The sequence below is a fragment of the Symsagittifera roscoffensis genome, chromosome 10, assembly GCF_963678635.1.
Source record: "Symsagittifera roscoffensis chromosome 10, txSymRosc1.1, whole genome shotgun sequence".
Lineage (NCBI taxonomy): Eukaryota > Metazoa > Xenacoelomorpha > Acoela > Convolutidae > Symsagittifera > Symsagittifera roscoffensis.
In genome coordinates this window covers 7,122,476-7,138,578 of record NC_087071.1, presented here as the reverse complement: position 1 = coordinate 7,138,578, position 16,103 = coordinate 7,122,476, and the positions used below count along the sequence as shown (strand labels likewise).

The following is a 16,103-nucleotide window of genomic DNA, read 5'->3' as shown; positions in this document are numbered from 1 at the left end:
CAAGTAAAACTTTTGTGCTGCAATAACGGAAAATGTTTTCAAAAAATTGCACAACATGCAAAATAAAAGTCGTAAGAGAGTTTGGGCAGTTCAAGTTTTTCTAGCTGATAAACTGACGACGATTTAATTTGGACCCCAATTGCATGTCCCGAGTTTATCTTATTTTTTTTAAAAGAAAAGAGCCTCTCGCTTGAGCTAGTTTGTTGAATAATTTTTACTCTCCAGGATATCCTACTCGATGAGCAGTACTGCTCTTTAGGATTTCCCTCCAGGCATAATATATTGCTTTTGGCGTTGTATATGTAGCTGGTAAACTACTAAAAATTTCAATTTCAATCTTGAAATTCGCTGCTGGATTCCGTTTGTGCTTACAACAGAATTTAAATTTTGAAGAAAAAAAATAAATAGAAAACAGGAATATATTTTTTAGCTAATTCGGATTCTCTTGTAAAAAAAGAAAACAAATATTTAAGGTTAAATTATTGTTCATGCTTGAGGAATACAAGGGATGGCCTAAAATTGTTTTCTTGGAAGGTCCATATAAATAAACTTGTTCAGGTCTCGATTCAAGCCATTCATTTGGTATCCGGTAGATTTTTTTGCTATTTTTTGCAAGAGCATATATCGCTAAAAATCAGCGTCCGTTTCTGACGAGTGTTTTCAGGAGTGCTTGCCGCATGGATGAGATGAAAAGAAAAATGGGGGCCTGCACAATTTGGGCAATCGCAGAGCTTAAATACGCGGCTCCCCCTAGCAAAAATGTCGTCTCGTTTACACGAATATGAATTGGCAACATCAACGCGTATTGAATGACTCCGAAAAGCGAGTAGATGACGCTGTAGATTGCAAGAACACGGGTGACCTAAAACGAGTAAAATTATCTCCAAAAATTTTCTCAAACTGCGCCATAATTATAAACCATTATTTAGACAAACATCTCAACTTGTGTCTAAATGAAATTGCATTTGTTTTTTGACTTTTATGATCTTGGTGAACATTGAAAAAAAAATCAAAGAAAACAGCGAGAAGTCATTGAAGCTTTGCCATTTAAAAAATTATACCAGTCCTACATTGCATCGGTCGTTTTTTTTTCGACTCAAAACACAAAACAACCGCCTTAAAAGTCTACAGCATAGTTTCTCTATTAAAATAAGAAATGAAAAAATGACACAGAAGAAAAACCCACAAACTGTTCTTCCGATTGAACTCGGGTGATTAAAAAAATCAATGGCTTAGTTGTCGAGAAAAATTTTAAAAATGCCTAAAACGAATCAGAAACTCGAAATAGGCATTTATTAACTCCATAGCTGCTTTTCAATTGAAATCGGTGAAAATCCTCTCAGTCAAAAGCTTTTTCTAGATCTTGTGTTTTCGATTCGACTCCTTAAAATGTCATAAAATACTCCTTAAAATGTCATAAAACTTGATGATGATCAGAATTTGGTTTTGGAAAAAAGTTTCCAAAACCGGTATAAATGTCAAAAATAGGATTTTCCACTCAACTTAAAAACGCTCATGCAGAATAAATTCCCATAACCTGCTTTTTCTACTAAAACCATAATCTCAGATTTAGTGGGTTAATTTCTGGGTAATGAAACCGTTTCCAAAAACTGACCAAAATTCAACAATTGCAAGCCCATAATGGTTTTTCTGTGTAAGTACAGGCGTACTCGCTCGTGCAAAAAAATCTTAGTCGCTTATCCCATAGGCGGTTTTTTTGATGAGTTCTTTATCTCAGATATGTTAGTTTGTTTTAGAAAATGCAAAGTTTCCAAAAACAGTGGAGCTTTCAACAATCGGACTTTTCCGAGTACTGAGCAGGTTCTTTACTCTGAAAATTTTGGTCGCCTGAGTAGAACAGAACGTAGATTGAAAAACTTCGGCGCAAAAAAATGGTCTCAAATTGTTTCTGGGAAAAAACCTATATTGTATGCAAACAACTCAAATTGAAGAAAGAATAATGCAAGTCCGCGATGATCTCCATAAAAAGAGCGTAAGTTGCTATTCCGTCATTGTACATAAAAAAGTTCAGCAAACATTTTAAATTAATTTTTAGGTTTGAACCTTTTAGACAATTTTTTTGAACATCTGCTTATAAGTTTTTTAGACAGCAGAAACCAAAAGCATTTGAAGATAAACAACTCATTAGAAAGAAAACTATCTATGCCATTTCTACATCAAAATTGCACGGTCCGCTTTTTTACAAAAAGTCGTCGTTTTTTGAAACTTTTTTTCAAGTTGATAGAACTTAACATGATTGTATTTTTTGATTGAGAGAAAACAATTTGACGTTGATTTGACGTCTGTCAAAATTAGTCGCAACACCGTTTTTATGGTGAAACAAACAAACTCTAGAAAACGAATTTGCATGTATATCATAAAGTCTGTGCCAATAACGTAACTCATAACCAAATATCTAATAATCATTTCAAAAACCCAGAACGACTTTTTGTTTTATTTGATAAAAAAAATGTCAAAAAACAGGTCTCAGTTTTCAATCAACAATTTTTTCAACGTAGATGTATTCTAGGCATTCTAGATTACTATAAACAATGTATAGCGTTAATATTCAAAAAGCGACGAGTCTTTCTGCGAGATTCTGGCTAAAACACCTAAGTGATGTTTTTGAGAAAAAAATTTTTTTTACTTGTTATGTTGAAATTTTAGAGACAAAGGTTGAACACTCCATTTGAAAAAAGCTGGATTTTTCGTTTCCTTTTTTTGCAAGGCAGGTCCGTTATAACCTCAGATACATAGATAACTTTTGTTTCCAATTCCGAAAACAAAGATAAATTCTTGACAGTTCTTCGCATTTATTCCGTAGTTTTAAGTAGTTTTTATTTTTCCCAATACAAAAGTCATCATGTGTTGAGCTTAAAAGTGCAACGGTTTTGAACATGCGATTATTTTTTTAACAGTTTCTGAAGATGTCAAGAATGAAAAAGTGTTCAAAAACTTGAAATTCTAAAAATACGCACTACCAGTAAACGTATAAAACAGAAAACTCAAAAGTTACGTGAAAGCTCAAATTTTCTTTAGTTGTTACAGCTAATACGCGTCATTTTTGGTGCTATTAAATTTGATTCAGTTCATCTCGGAAATCTTTCCATGTAAAAAATTGGCAAGATACTCGACGTTACTGTTACAATACTAGACAATAACGCAATTTTGCTTAGAATACCGCTACTGTGCTTAGAATTTAGCGGAAGAGGGGAGATCTCTGAGTGAAAAAACTGAATAGAAAAATCCAAAGTGTATCTTTTTTCGTTTTTCATGTTTTATATATTGCTCAGATAAAAAAATCATCGACAGATTCTAAAAATCGATCGAAATTTTTGAAATTCCGAACTGATATTGAAATTCCGAACTGATATGAACAGTCCTATCTGCGTTTTAACTCATCGCCCAAAGCAGCAATTAGGGTTGGTTTAATAGAACTGCGTTACTCATTCTTTCGCATTCTTTTTTTTCTAAAAGACTTAAGCTATTGAAAAATTATTTACTATTGAATTAATTTGGGGAAAAATTATTTTCTCATAAATACAGCTTTATTCATTGTAGCCAGAAAGGCGCTCAACTTAAATTTAAAAAAAAATGGTAAGTTGATTTTATTTTTTTTCAATTAGGCTTTGAACAAAAATTTTCTACATCTTGTTTTTGTTATAATTTGAGCCTTAACAACTCCCCCGAGAATTCACATCTTCTCGTAATGTTCCAATTTTTTTCAAACAGAAAGTTTTTTCTTCGTTATTAGAAAAATTGCGCTCCCGAGTTGAGCTTACAATGAAAACTAGCGATAAAATCCGAAAAAAAACAGCGATCGTCATCGATGAATTATAGATTTTCAATGACACAATAGCAAATTTTTGCGATAAATTACCCCTAATTTGGCTAGTTTTCAGCTAGTTGTAAAACCTATCAAATTGAGTTAATACAGTTAACTACAGGAGTCCGATCCTTCTACCCTCAACCCTGCAGCCGTTAATGCTACTTTTGCGCCGCCAACAATCAACCTGAAAATAAACATCTTCTCGTAACTTTCCAATTTTCTTCAAAATAAAGTGTTTTTTTTTCATATTAGCAAAGTGGCACTGATATTAAGTCAGAGTAGTATGTCGGTGAACTTTAGATTTTTATCATAGTGAACTTTGTTTCCTCAAATTCTGAAGTAGTGTGTTTTTTTTTACATAACATTGCACGTTTGTTTTGAAAATTACAATTTCCTAACATCATGATATCTGAAAAAACTTCTTAAAATAATTGAACAGGACTGCTCGTATCAGGGCGAAAAGTTCTATGAAGAACTTTATAAAGAATAAACGATGAGTTTTTTCTGAAAAGAGTTTTTTCTGAAAATTTCAGTCTCGGATTATATTTTCAATCTTTACTTCCAAACTTAAAATATTCAGACTTTATTTATCAGAAACAATAAAAAAAATTTCAAACTGTTTTTTTTTAAATTATCCTCCTAAACGCTATGTAAGGAACAAGTGAAATATTCACGAAGCAAAGTTTTGAATAAGCAGAAGAGCCTGCCTCCTTGGAACGATTCTGACACGTTGGCCAAATTGACCATCTTTATACGCTCATAACTTCATGAAAAATATCAAGTTGAGTTATTTTGAGTTGAGTAAAAAACAGTCGGAAACACAAACAAGAACCAGGTTGTTTTTATCAGGGCAACGCGTAGAAAATTTGCTAAGGACTAGTAAGTAGTTTTTGGTAGAATTGAAAAAATGTAAAAAAAATATTAAAAATGATGGAAAAACTTCGTGCAGGCGAAGTTTCAAAGTTAGCTAGCCTGGAACAATTAGATAGCCTCTATTTAATGTAGAACCCTTTGTGAGACGACGTTTGAGCTTCCACTTGCGCTACGCATACGATTAAAACTGGAAAAAAAATGATGCTTTTTTGTCACAACTGGAGTTAATTTAACATAGTTAGACCCAAATTCAATCACCCCAATTTACCAAAAACTTCTCTCAAAATAATTACAATTTTCCTTTTTTGTTGAGTACAAATATTTTTGCGGACTGTTTAAACACTCGGCCGAAATTAGCATAAAAAAAATTAAAAATGTAGCTAAAAATAATTGGCTATTCAAACGAATTCGCTAAATGAAAGCAATTAAAAACAAAAGCTGTAGCTTTCGGAAATACTATATCCGCCCATTTTTACAGTGTTGGCCTTTGATTCATTGCTCTGTCTCGTAACTCCTCGGTTTCTCCTCCTCACGATTTCCTTGATGAGAAATGACGTCACGATAGTATTCGCCAAAACCATCACAGCTCCCAAAACATCAACTGCTGTGTTCACAACCGACAAATGCAACTAAAAGAGAGGAATAAGAATGAAATTTTCAATTTACAGAGCATAATTGACCAAATATGAAAGTGCAATCAGACATTTATGGGAAATCATGGAGCTGTTTTGGAATGATTTTAGTCTTTAGGCTGAAAAAATTATTAAGATGCATTTCGTTGTCGCCAATTAGCAATATTTGTTACATGATTTCAGAAAGATGAAAGAATTCATAAAACATATCATATAGTAATTTAAACTTAAATAATTTTTTGGGGATCAGTTTGAAAGAAAAATTCAAACTAAGATCTTCAAAACGCACTAATTACAAGATTTCTATTGGTGCCTATACAAACGGTGGTCTACATCCGCGCATCAATATTTTCAATTTGACTTGAACCAAACCAATTGCTCAAAATACTGCTTAACTACTTGGGAAAAAGGTACATTTTGTTATCGAACAGCATGTGCTGTAAAAAATGTCAGAAAAAAAAAACTATTTATATTTTTAGACTAATAAAAAACTACATCAGATAACTAATCGAGCAGATTATTTTGCATTAGTTATACAAAACCTATACTACAACAGTTATTATTTGACAATGTTTGTTTTCGAAGATCAAACAAAATTTTTTCAAATTTTCACAAAAAGAAGGTAGCAAAAAAGTTAAGCACCTACAACAGTTTAGAAATTGTTATTAAGTAGTCTATTGAGTGGTCATTCGCAAAAAAGTTAAACCCTTGCAACCATTTAGGATCTGTTAATAAGTAGTCTATTGGGTAGTCAACCGGGTTGACTAAAAATGCTAGTCCTACAATTTTCTTATATGAAAAAATGCTAATCATACACTTTTCATGCGATTCCAGAAGTATAGTAAAGTGCATGAAAAGTCTATGATTAGTGATTTTTTCTATATGGACATTGTATGACTATCTTTTTGCCATAAGTCAAAAAAAATGTTTATTTGTCAAAATTAATTTCCCACAACTTATGGGATGTGTTCGTAACCAAAAACAAATGACAAAAACCATAGTTTGATCGATTTGCATTTTTGGATGTAATGGAAATCACCAGCATTCGATAAGAGCTTTCATCACAAATTATATACTGAATGCAACAATTTTTAGTTTTTGGGAAAAAACTATCCAGGATTTTTTTTCAAAATTTGAAAATTTAAAGTATCAGACATTGATCAGAGCATAAAAATACAATACAAAAGAAATAGGGTTTTTAATGTTTTTGAAAAAAAGTTATCAAGATAAACAGAAAAAAAATCCTGTTTTTGTGTATTCTGGACTACGTAATGCACACAAAACTTTCTTTTATGAAAAAAGTTTGTTTCACTACAAAACTCGATTTGCAATAAAAAAAAAACAATAAAAGCTTTGGGTTCATTTCAATTTTTTTTTTCTGAAAAGTTTCTGTAGTCGCCATCGAAAAAATGCTGGTCATACTTTTTTTTATAAGGATGTTGTATGATTAGCTTTTTCGGCAATTTTTATTGCTTTGCATTTAGTTCATTACATCGACTTTTAAGACAAAACAAGACAAAAGTTCTATAAAAATTCAATTCACCTTTTTTAAAAAAAATTATCAAATTTGTGTGACTAGTATTTTTATAGATAGAGCTAAATTATGGAATTGCATGATCAACAGTCTATGCAGGTAAACCCGTGCATTCACAGAAAAGTTAATCACCTAAAACTGTTTAGGTTCTGTTATTGGGAAGTTTTTCGGCGAATTTTTACCCTGATTCGAGAGATCATATTTTAAATTTATCCACCAAATGACTTTGGATGACTTGCCCAAAAAATGACAGATCAAAGGTCAATTTGTAAGTTTTTATACTATGCTGGTTGATTGAGGCAAACACTGCTTTAGGAACTCTTTCTCAATGACTTTTTTAAAATGACTTTTACGAACCATTGAGTTATTTTGAAACAATTGTTTACAAACTTACTAAACAAAATTAGATTAATTATATCAAGTAGAATTCGGGCAAGTTTTAATGAAATCTACGGCTCGACCTACAATTTCATGACCTTATTCCAATTTTAAGATCTGAGATTAGTAGAAAGTGGAGAGTGGCCTTGAAAATAGTATAAAAACGAGCTGCGATTTACATTTTTAATGACATAAGTGGTACACAACTTGTAAGGATAACAAATGGATAAACTTTAATGAGATTTGTTGAAAAAAGGAAATCGCAGAAATTGGCTTTCATCTGAAAAACTATTTTTTAGCAAATGCTTTTCTATTTTTACCAAATTTTCTCTTCATCTATTTTTTTTTCAAATTTAATTGAAGCTTTGTTGTTGAGATCAAAAAATTTAAATTTTGAGTCACTTTGTTTGAAACACTGTTCATAACAATTTTTTTAATTTGCAAAATTGTATTTTTTTTGGTACTAAGTAAACTAGTTGAAAAAAATATCGTTTTTCCGCAATGTTTCTTTATATGTATTTTTTTCTGGTAATTTCACCAATTAGAATAAATTTCGAAAAATGGTTACAATCTATACAAAATTTCTGCTATCCGAACTAATTTTGAAATTTTCCGACTGTCCAATAGCTAGTAATATACAAATTTTAAAGCTCACTTCAATTTTGAACAGTTGATAATTAGTATAAGAAACCCTGCTTGAAGTTAAAACGTTGAATCATCTGACTGCTTATAAAGGTATCAAAGATTGCTTTTGATTACTAGGAAAACAAATTTGTTTATGAGTTTTAAACAATATTTACACCTCAGGCTGTTTCAAAAAATGAGTTGTTTTTCAAGTTGAAGGGCATTCTTTTGAACAATTAGTTTGCTTCGATTCAATTATGTTGATTTGATTTTTTCTTACAGCTCACGCTTAGCAGTAAAAATAGTGTAAATAGCGCATAACTCTTCTCCCAGATCGAATTATTCAAAGAACTAGTCTCAAGTTAAAACACAAATAACTACACAAAAAACTAACAAAAAGATATTTTTAGGTTTTATGATTTGGACATAAATATGTTTTATATTGCTTATGATCAGAAGTTTTTCGTTTTAATCTTCGCAAAAGAAATTTCGTCATTTCCGAAGAAGTTTATATACAAGATAAATCGCCGCAATTGATTTGGCGCTGCAATGAAAAACATAATTCTCTTGAAAAAAACAATTGGGTATAAGACCAAGTTGGCAGTTTTCTCAAAAGTAAGTTCAGTAAAAATTTTTCATGGATTTGAACTTAAAATCTTTTTCAAGATTTAACAGTTAGCAGCGAACTATTGTTGGCTTGTCGAAACTTATTAAAAAAAACTCCCAAAAACATGTACTGTGGTACTCCGCTAAAATCCCAACGGTTTTTTTATTCTTGTTTTTTTTACGTGCCTGGGATGACAAAAATCGCTAATAACACCATTCCCACCAACGAAACTAGAACTTTACTTTAGAACTAGCCGTTTTTTCCAGTGTAAAATTGTAAAAATAGCAATATGGCACAGTCTGTATAAATTTGTTTGTCTAGCTTTATTTGTTGCATAATTTCGCCTCAAAATTTTGGGTTTAGTCACATGAGAAAACCAGCAGGTTGTAAAGCAGGAATCTTACTGATAAACGGAGGCTCGCCATTTAAGTAGTGTAGTATTTTCACTTATTAATGTATCAAACATCGACATTTTTTATATAACGGCTAGCCAAGTGATTTTTTGCAAAAAAAGATGGTTTAAAACCACGGCTTCTTTTCATGACGGTCCTCTGATTCATATAAATTGATATTTAAAAAATTTCTGGCTTCAAGAAAATCACACAATTGGAAAATGTTTTTTTTTGTGCAAAAACGGTCGTTGTGAATGAACTATGTTCTAGACACAAAAAATCCAATTTTGTTTGCAGTTTCTAAGTTTTGTTTGCTTAAGTCTAGAAAATTTTTGCGACTGAAAAAAATTGTCCCTCATGTTTTAAAATGTTTGAAAACAATGCTGTCGCAAAATTTTGTGATAAACAAAAAAAGTGTCAACTCTTGGTTTGGATTGTTTAATCTTCAAAATAAGTTAAGAAACAATTACATTTAGGGAATCAGTATTGAGGATCCTCACCTTGGATCTTCATTAACTTGGAAATTAGTTTGTAAATTTTTTTGCTGGCGTGAATGAAAACGATTTTTGTTAGAAAACGCTTTTTGCTGGCGTGAATGAAAAAATTAGTTTCCAAACAGGGATATTATCATAAAGAAGGTTCAGTTCCGGCAGTTAGCTGCTCATTGATTAGCGTCTTCATGAGCAAACAACAATGACAACCGTTGAGTTTCTAAGTACAACAAAATTTTCATCAATTTTTCGTTATCACAGATTATCAAAAGATTCTGGTTCGATACGAAATCGACCTTAGTTAATTGTTTTGACGTTTTCATATCACATAAATTGAATTTTTGTCTAATACATAGATAAGATTGAATAAAGAGAGAACCGTATTGCTAGTTATTAATTTCAAAAACTTGGAAACATGCAAATCTCCGACAACAAAACATAGTTTTGTCTGTTAGTGTTGAGGGATGTTCTGTTTTTTTTTTTCAAAACGAAAGCAATTTGGAAGTACCAGTTTGTTGTTAGCAGTTACATATATCAGTAGTGCGTTTTGATATATTGATAAATAAATTTTTTGATTATTCGAAAGCCATTCTGAGTAAATATTCAATGCAATTAGTATAAAGTGGTATACAAGAATTTGTGATTTTTGTTTAAAATTTGAAACAATCAATGTGAAACGAAGTGTATCATCCAGTTTAAAGCCGAAAGATTTTTTGGACATTCTACAATTGAGCTGTTGATTTTACCTGATCAAAATATTTACCAGAGCTTTTATCAGAGATTGGGCTTTCTTTCAGCTTTATATTTTTTTGTTTCAAGTTTTTTAGCACTTACTTTGAATCGGATTCTTTTTTCTAAGACTTTGAAATAAAAATTTTGTTTTTTATTCTGTAATTTTGAAATCATGTCTCCAGTTGTCATTTCTGTACAAAAGATTTAGTTAATTAGTCACACTGATTTTTGCAAACAAATAAATCCCAGAACAAATCGTTTGATTTCAACGTTCTACAATCCATATACATGTCTTTTCAGCATTTGGACCGTTATTTTTAAAATTTGATTAGAAGAAATTTAAAAATATATAACTTTAACTGAAATATATTATGATGAAATGGGGTCCTTTATAGTTGTTCTTGAATGTTATCAAAGGAAAGATTAAGCGAGTCAGATTTGATTCAGTATCTTGGGTAGTTCTGAAATCACAGCAAAGTTATAGATTAGGTTTTCAGTGTTTCGGGCTGAAAATTACTGGGTTTTTGACTTGTCAAAGTTAAATTGGTGTAACTTGGTTGTGTTTGGATTAATGCTGTTAAATTATGGGCCTTTCTAGTTGTTCTTGACTTTTAGCAAAGGAAAAATTTAGCATGTCAGATCTGTTGGTTAAACATGCTCTTGTTGTGTAATTAGGAGAAATGAGTGCATAAGTTTCGGTCTTCCGTTATTAACAGTTTGCCTGTGTTTTGGGAATGAACCAAAACTGTTCGCTTACAACTTTATTTATGAGACATTTCAGTGCAAAACTTGTGCAACAACTCGGTTTTTTTTCCAGTTTTTTTACCCAATTCGTCCAAATTTTCTCAGGATAACCAAATTCTCAAAATTATGCGAACTTCATTTATTTGGCCGATGACTCTACTGGTGTATTTTTGGCTGTTGTGTTTTTGGCTGCTGTGTTTTTGGCTGGTGTGTACACTCTGCGCATTTTTGGTTTATATTTATCGGATGGTTTATTTACAACGAAAAAAAAAACTATACCGAAGTTGTGTTTGAGAACCCGTCACCGCTAGTCGTCCAATTCGACATCCACAGAATAAGCGCGACATCTGGTACTCTGATGAGGAGTGCAGGCGCTACGACGTACCAAGCTGTTCTGCGGGTGCAGTTCTCCCGGTACCAGGCAGCGTATTTAATAGCAATGTAGCGATCGAAAGACAGCAAGAATGCCAAAACGTCCGGGATAGAGCGTGCGAATCTTATAACAGCTTCCTTCAGGTTATACGCAACAAGATCCGTAAGGTAAAGACATATCCAACCATCACCACCTAAACAAAATCAAAATTCCAATTTCGTTCAAAAAGGATGATTTAAACGCAGTTGAGTATTGAAAGCTCGCTTGCTCTTAGTGCAGACATCAATTTGGGCTTTATAACGGTCCTGTAAATTATGAAAAAAAAAATAAAACTTCAGTCACTAGTTAACAAAAAAATCAGTCAAAAATTTGTACTTCTACAGCAGTTTAATTTTTCGGCCATCTTTTTGAGGCCAAAATTAGCGTTGTGTCCGGACTCCCAAAACAAGAACGCTCTCTTTGTTCTTCTTTAGTTCGTTCGTTTTCTTTGATCGTTCCGAGAAAACTTTGACATGTTTAAAGACTTGTCTCTGGGCTCCAGAGAAATTCAAAAAACAAAATGGGCGCCTATCATGCGCTTAGTTTTGCCTCGTACTGTTTTTTATGCGATGACAAAGCGAGCTGTTTTACTTTATTTAAGATTAATCAAATTTGTTGAAAAAAACCTTGCCTCATCTAGAATTTTGAACATGAAGTGTAGCTGAAAATTTTTTTAAAATGTGTTTCAAAAACTGTCTATGGAGCAGGCAAAAAAAATTGTTTCCAAAAATCTCTGATTTTTTTCTTGAATACTTCTTTTTATTAAAAGTCCAAAGGTTTCGAAAACGTTTTCAAAAAAGTTTTCGAGCAACACCAGATCAAAATAAAACAAGACTGCTCGTGTCAGGGCAGAGCCCTGAATGTTGCGACTGCCTTTTAGGGTTTATGGAGCAAGAATAACATGAAAAAACTAAACGAAATAAAACAAAATGACAAAAAAAAATTCTTAAAATTGAAATTTTTTAAATTAAAATCGACCCCCCACACGCCATATTAAGTACAAAAAGATAGCTTTCAGTCCTTGTAACAAATCAATTATGGCAAATAAGCTTGTTTCAACCAACTTCGAACAATTTCTAACACTGTTTTTTTATGCGATGACAAAGCGAGCTGTTTTACTTCATTTAAGATTAATCAAATTTGTTGAAAAAAAACTTGCCTCAACTAGAATTTTGAACATGAAGTGTAGCTGAAAATTTTTTTAAAATGTGTTTCAAAAACTGCCTATGGAGCAGGCAAAAAAAATTGTTTCCAAAAATCTATGAATTTTTTCTTGAATACTTCTTTTTATTAAAAGTCCAAAGGTTTCGAAAACGTTTTCAAAAAGTTTTCGAGCAAAATCAGATCAAAATAAAACAAGATTGCTCGTATCAGGGCAGAGCCCTGAATGTTGCGACTGCCTTTTAGGGTTTATGGAGCAAGAATAACATGAAAAAACTAAACGAAATAAAACAAAATGACAAAAAAAAATTCTTAAAATCGACCCCCCACACGCCATATTAAGTACAAAAAGATAGCTTTCAGTCCTTGTAACAAATCAATTATGGCAAATAAGCTTCTTTCAACCAACTTCGAACAATTTCTAACACTGTTTTTTAAGCGATGACAAAGCGAGCTGTTTTACTTCATTTAAGATTAATCAAATTTGTTGAAAAAAAACTTGCCTCAACTGGAATTTTGAACATGAAGTGTAGCTGAAAATTTTTTTAAAATGTGTTTCAAAAACTGTCTATGGAGCAGGCAAAAAAAATTGTTTTCAAAAATCTATGAATTTTTTTCTTGAATACTTCTTTTTATTAAAAGTCCAAAGGTTTCGAAAACGTTTTCAAAAAAGTTTTCGAGCAAAATCAGATCAAAATAAAACAAGACTGCTCGTGTCAGGGCAGAGCCCTGAATCTTGCGACTGCCTTTTAGGGTTTATGGAGCAAGAATAATATGAAAAAACTAAACAAAATAAAACAAAATGACAAAAAAAAATCTTAAAATCGACCCCCCACACGCCATATTAAGTACAAAAAGATAGCTTTCAGTCCTTGTAACAAATCAATTATGGCAAATAAGCTTCTTTCAACCAACTTCGAACAATTTCTAACACTGTTTTTTTATGCGATGACAAAGCGAGCTGTTTTACTTCATTTAAGATTAATCAAATTTGTTGAAAAAAACTTGCCTCAACTAGAATTTTGAACATGAAGTGTAGCTGAAAATTTTTTTTTAAATGTGTTTCAAAAACTGTCTATGGAGCAGGCAAAAAAAATTGTTTCCAAAAATCTATGAATTTTTTCTTGAATACTTCTTTTTATTAAAAGTCCAAAGGTTTCGAAAACGTTTTCAAAAAAGTTTTCGAGCAAAATCAGATCAAAATAAGCAAAATAAGCTTCTTTCAACCAACTTGGAACAATTTCTAGGACGTATTTAATCTCCGCTTACGCGTTAATAGCGCGAAACATATCGCGCGTTAATTGACCCAAATTGGCCAAAATGGCAATCTTTAAACCCCCGTAACTTTACGAAAAATGATCACAGGTGAAACATTTCTTCAATTATGAGTTAAAGAAAACAATACCTTTCGTTTGATTTTTAAAAGTTACGTCGAAAATGGCTAGTTAAAAAGTCGAAATTTGTCTACAAAAAACCACCCCGAGCACAAATATTCCGTTACTTTCGTATCGAAAGTCGGAACAATAGCAGAAAAACAAACCCGTAGCTTTAGAGAGCCTTCTAAATTAATCGAGATAAAATTGCAGTAAATTGTTGTCAAGACAAAGTTGCGGCGCTGTATTGAATTTGAGCTTGTGCGCTCTTTGCCCTTCCATCTCGAAAATACTGTTTGAAAATTGAGCTAATTGCATAAACAAGCCCAGAAAACGCAAATGGATAGCACATTACCGATTTCTTAACTAAAGTAAAAAACAGAAAACGTGCGCTGAATCATTTGCTAGGTGTCCCAGAAATTGCTTTGATTTTCAAATCAATTTTTGTTTCATATTGGTTTAATTATACGAATTAATGAATACATGAAAAAAAAAATAATGAACAAAAAAGTTTCTAAAAAAACTGAATAGAAAAAAATCGAAAGTCAAATAGATAAGTTAAAAAGACAAAAAAAAAACAAATAAAAAACCAATTGGTAAGAACAAGGCAGAAACATTTAAAATAGTAGAAAAGTTGAAAAAAATAGTTGAAAAACAAACTAAAAAGTTAATAAAAAAAAGATTTTTAAATGAAATCATGAAAAAACAAAAACTGTAAGAAAAAATAAGGAAATAACAAGCAAAACCAAAAAACTTAGGAATCAAAGTTTAAAAAAACTATAATCAAAAAATTAACAAAAAAACTATAAATTATTCACTCAATGATTCAGTGAGTAGATAAAAGAGCAAAAAATAGAAAATTTTAGAAATTAAAAGTTGAAATTATATAAATTTTTCGCTAGAAGTGATGAGAGGATCTGAACGAACAACTAGACGTAAGTATTGATGAAAAACGCAAACTGGACGGCAATAATTTCAGAAAAAAGACTACTAAAAAAAATTATTGATAAACAATTAGAAAAAGTAGAATAACATTTTTTGCTGAGAGTTTTTGAATTTCTGAACTTTTTGTTTCCCAAAAAAGCATTGAAAAGATTCGAGAAACAAATTTTGCTGAAAGTAAAACTAAGTTTAACCCAACAAGGCTATTGTAAATGACCTAAATTACGCACAATTAACATACTTGCTTGTTTTATCCGCTCGAATTTAGAACAAAACCCAAAAGTTCAAACGCGTTTTTCTCGACATTGAGAGATATTTTTCAACGTTTCCTAATATCGTAACTGAAAATAACTTTAGTTTGATATATCACTAGACCCATTCAGCTTATTGTTTGTGATACCTAATTTGGCGAGGAAAACAAAAAGAAATAAAAACTAGAACACACGCGAATACAAAGTTCCTCCCTCTTTTGCAAATGGTCGTAGCAGAACTGTAAGAAAAAAAATTAAATAAACATTGAATGAAGTAATAAATATAAATGAACAAACATAATATAAAAAAACTAAAAGAATAAATAGAAAAACTGTATAAATTATAAAAAATTTTAATAAATCAATAAAAACAACCTAAAAGAAAAAGAAACTATAAAAATAATTCAACAAAGTTTTATCTGGCTAAATAGTGATCGGTGTAACTTTTGGGTATATTAGTTTGAAGTCTATTTACCTGTCAGGCCACAAAGCACCAGCGGAAACGTGCTCACTCTCTTTATGATTTCGGCCACTGACTGAACAATCATGATTGTCTGGGCGGAGTTGTCGCCGTCTAGCCCTAGAGAAATCATGATGACGATGATTTGAGAGAAGATTGAGAGGAAGTTACCGACGATTGTAGCCAGCATGACTTCCAAAGGAGGCAAAATCAGTGGCTCGCGCTCAGACAGATCAAAAGATGTTGAGTTCGGTATTACTGCTGTTAATACTGATGACATGTTTGAGAGATATGTTTCCTCCTTTTGTTTCAGAAAACTTTGGTTTCACAAAAAAATAGGTTTTTAAAAACAATCTTTGAAGGTTCTGACTTTTAGGGCGAAAATCTGTTTTCTAGTTGGTTAGAAGAAAGAAAAGTTGATTTAATTCAATTCAGGGAGAACAGATTTTGGGCGCCTTTTAATTCAAATGCATTATTCGAAAAAACAAATAAACTCTTTTTAACCCATTTTTTGACGTTAATTACTGGCGCCCTAAAATAACAACAAAACAATTAACAAAAAATTAGTTTTCGAATAAATGGAATTTGAAAAGAACTTCTGAAACTTTTTATTTAAGTCTTAAAAACTTAACCCCCCAGGCGCCTTTGCTAAACGTCAATTAAAAAGG

General features: G+C 31.6%; 1 protein-coding gene across 1 annotated transcript; it reads right to left on the bottom strand.

Annotated features, from left to right (window-relative positions):
* Positions 1 to 634: 634 nt before the first annotated feature.
* LOC134854956 (uncharacterized) lies at positions 635 to 15,805 on the bottom strand. Its single transcript, XM_063871337.1, has 4 exons — positions 15,451 to 15,805; positions 11,116 to 11,402; positions 5,179 to 5,331; positions 635 to 862 (listed from the first exon to the last, which is right to left on the bottom strand). Exons 1-4 carry the CDS (start codon positions 15,713 to 15,715, stop codon positions 635 to 637), a joined length of 933 nt encoding a protein of 310 aa, XP_063727407.1. The 5' UTR covers positions 15,716 to 15,805.
* Positions 15,806 to 16,103: the final 298 nt, after the last annotated feature.

What these genes read in the sequence shown, in the direction of transcription:
- LOC134854956 (XM_063871337.1), bottom strand. Translation starts at nt 15,715, where the DNA reads ATGTCATCAGTATTAACAGCAGTAATACCGAACTCAACATCTTTTGAT. An exon ending in GGTGCTTTGTGGCCTGACAG is followed by an intron (nt 11,403 to 15,450) that starts GTAAATAGACTT and finishes GATTTTGTTTAG; the next exon opens with GTGGTGATGGTTGGATATGT. An exon ending in ATGAATCAAAGGCCAACACT is followed by an intron (nt 863 to 5,178) that starts GTAAAAATGGGC and finishes TACTCGTTTTAG; the next exon opens with GTCACCCGTGTTCTTGCAAT.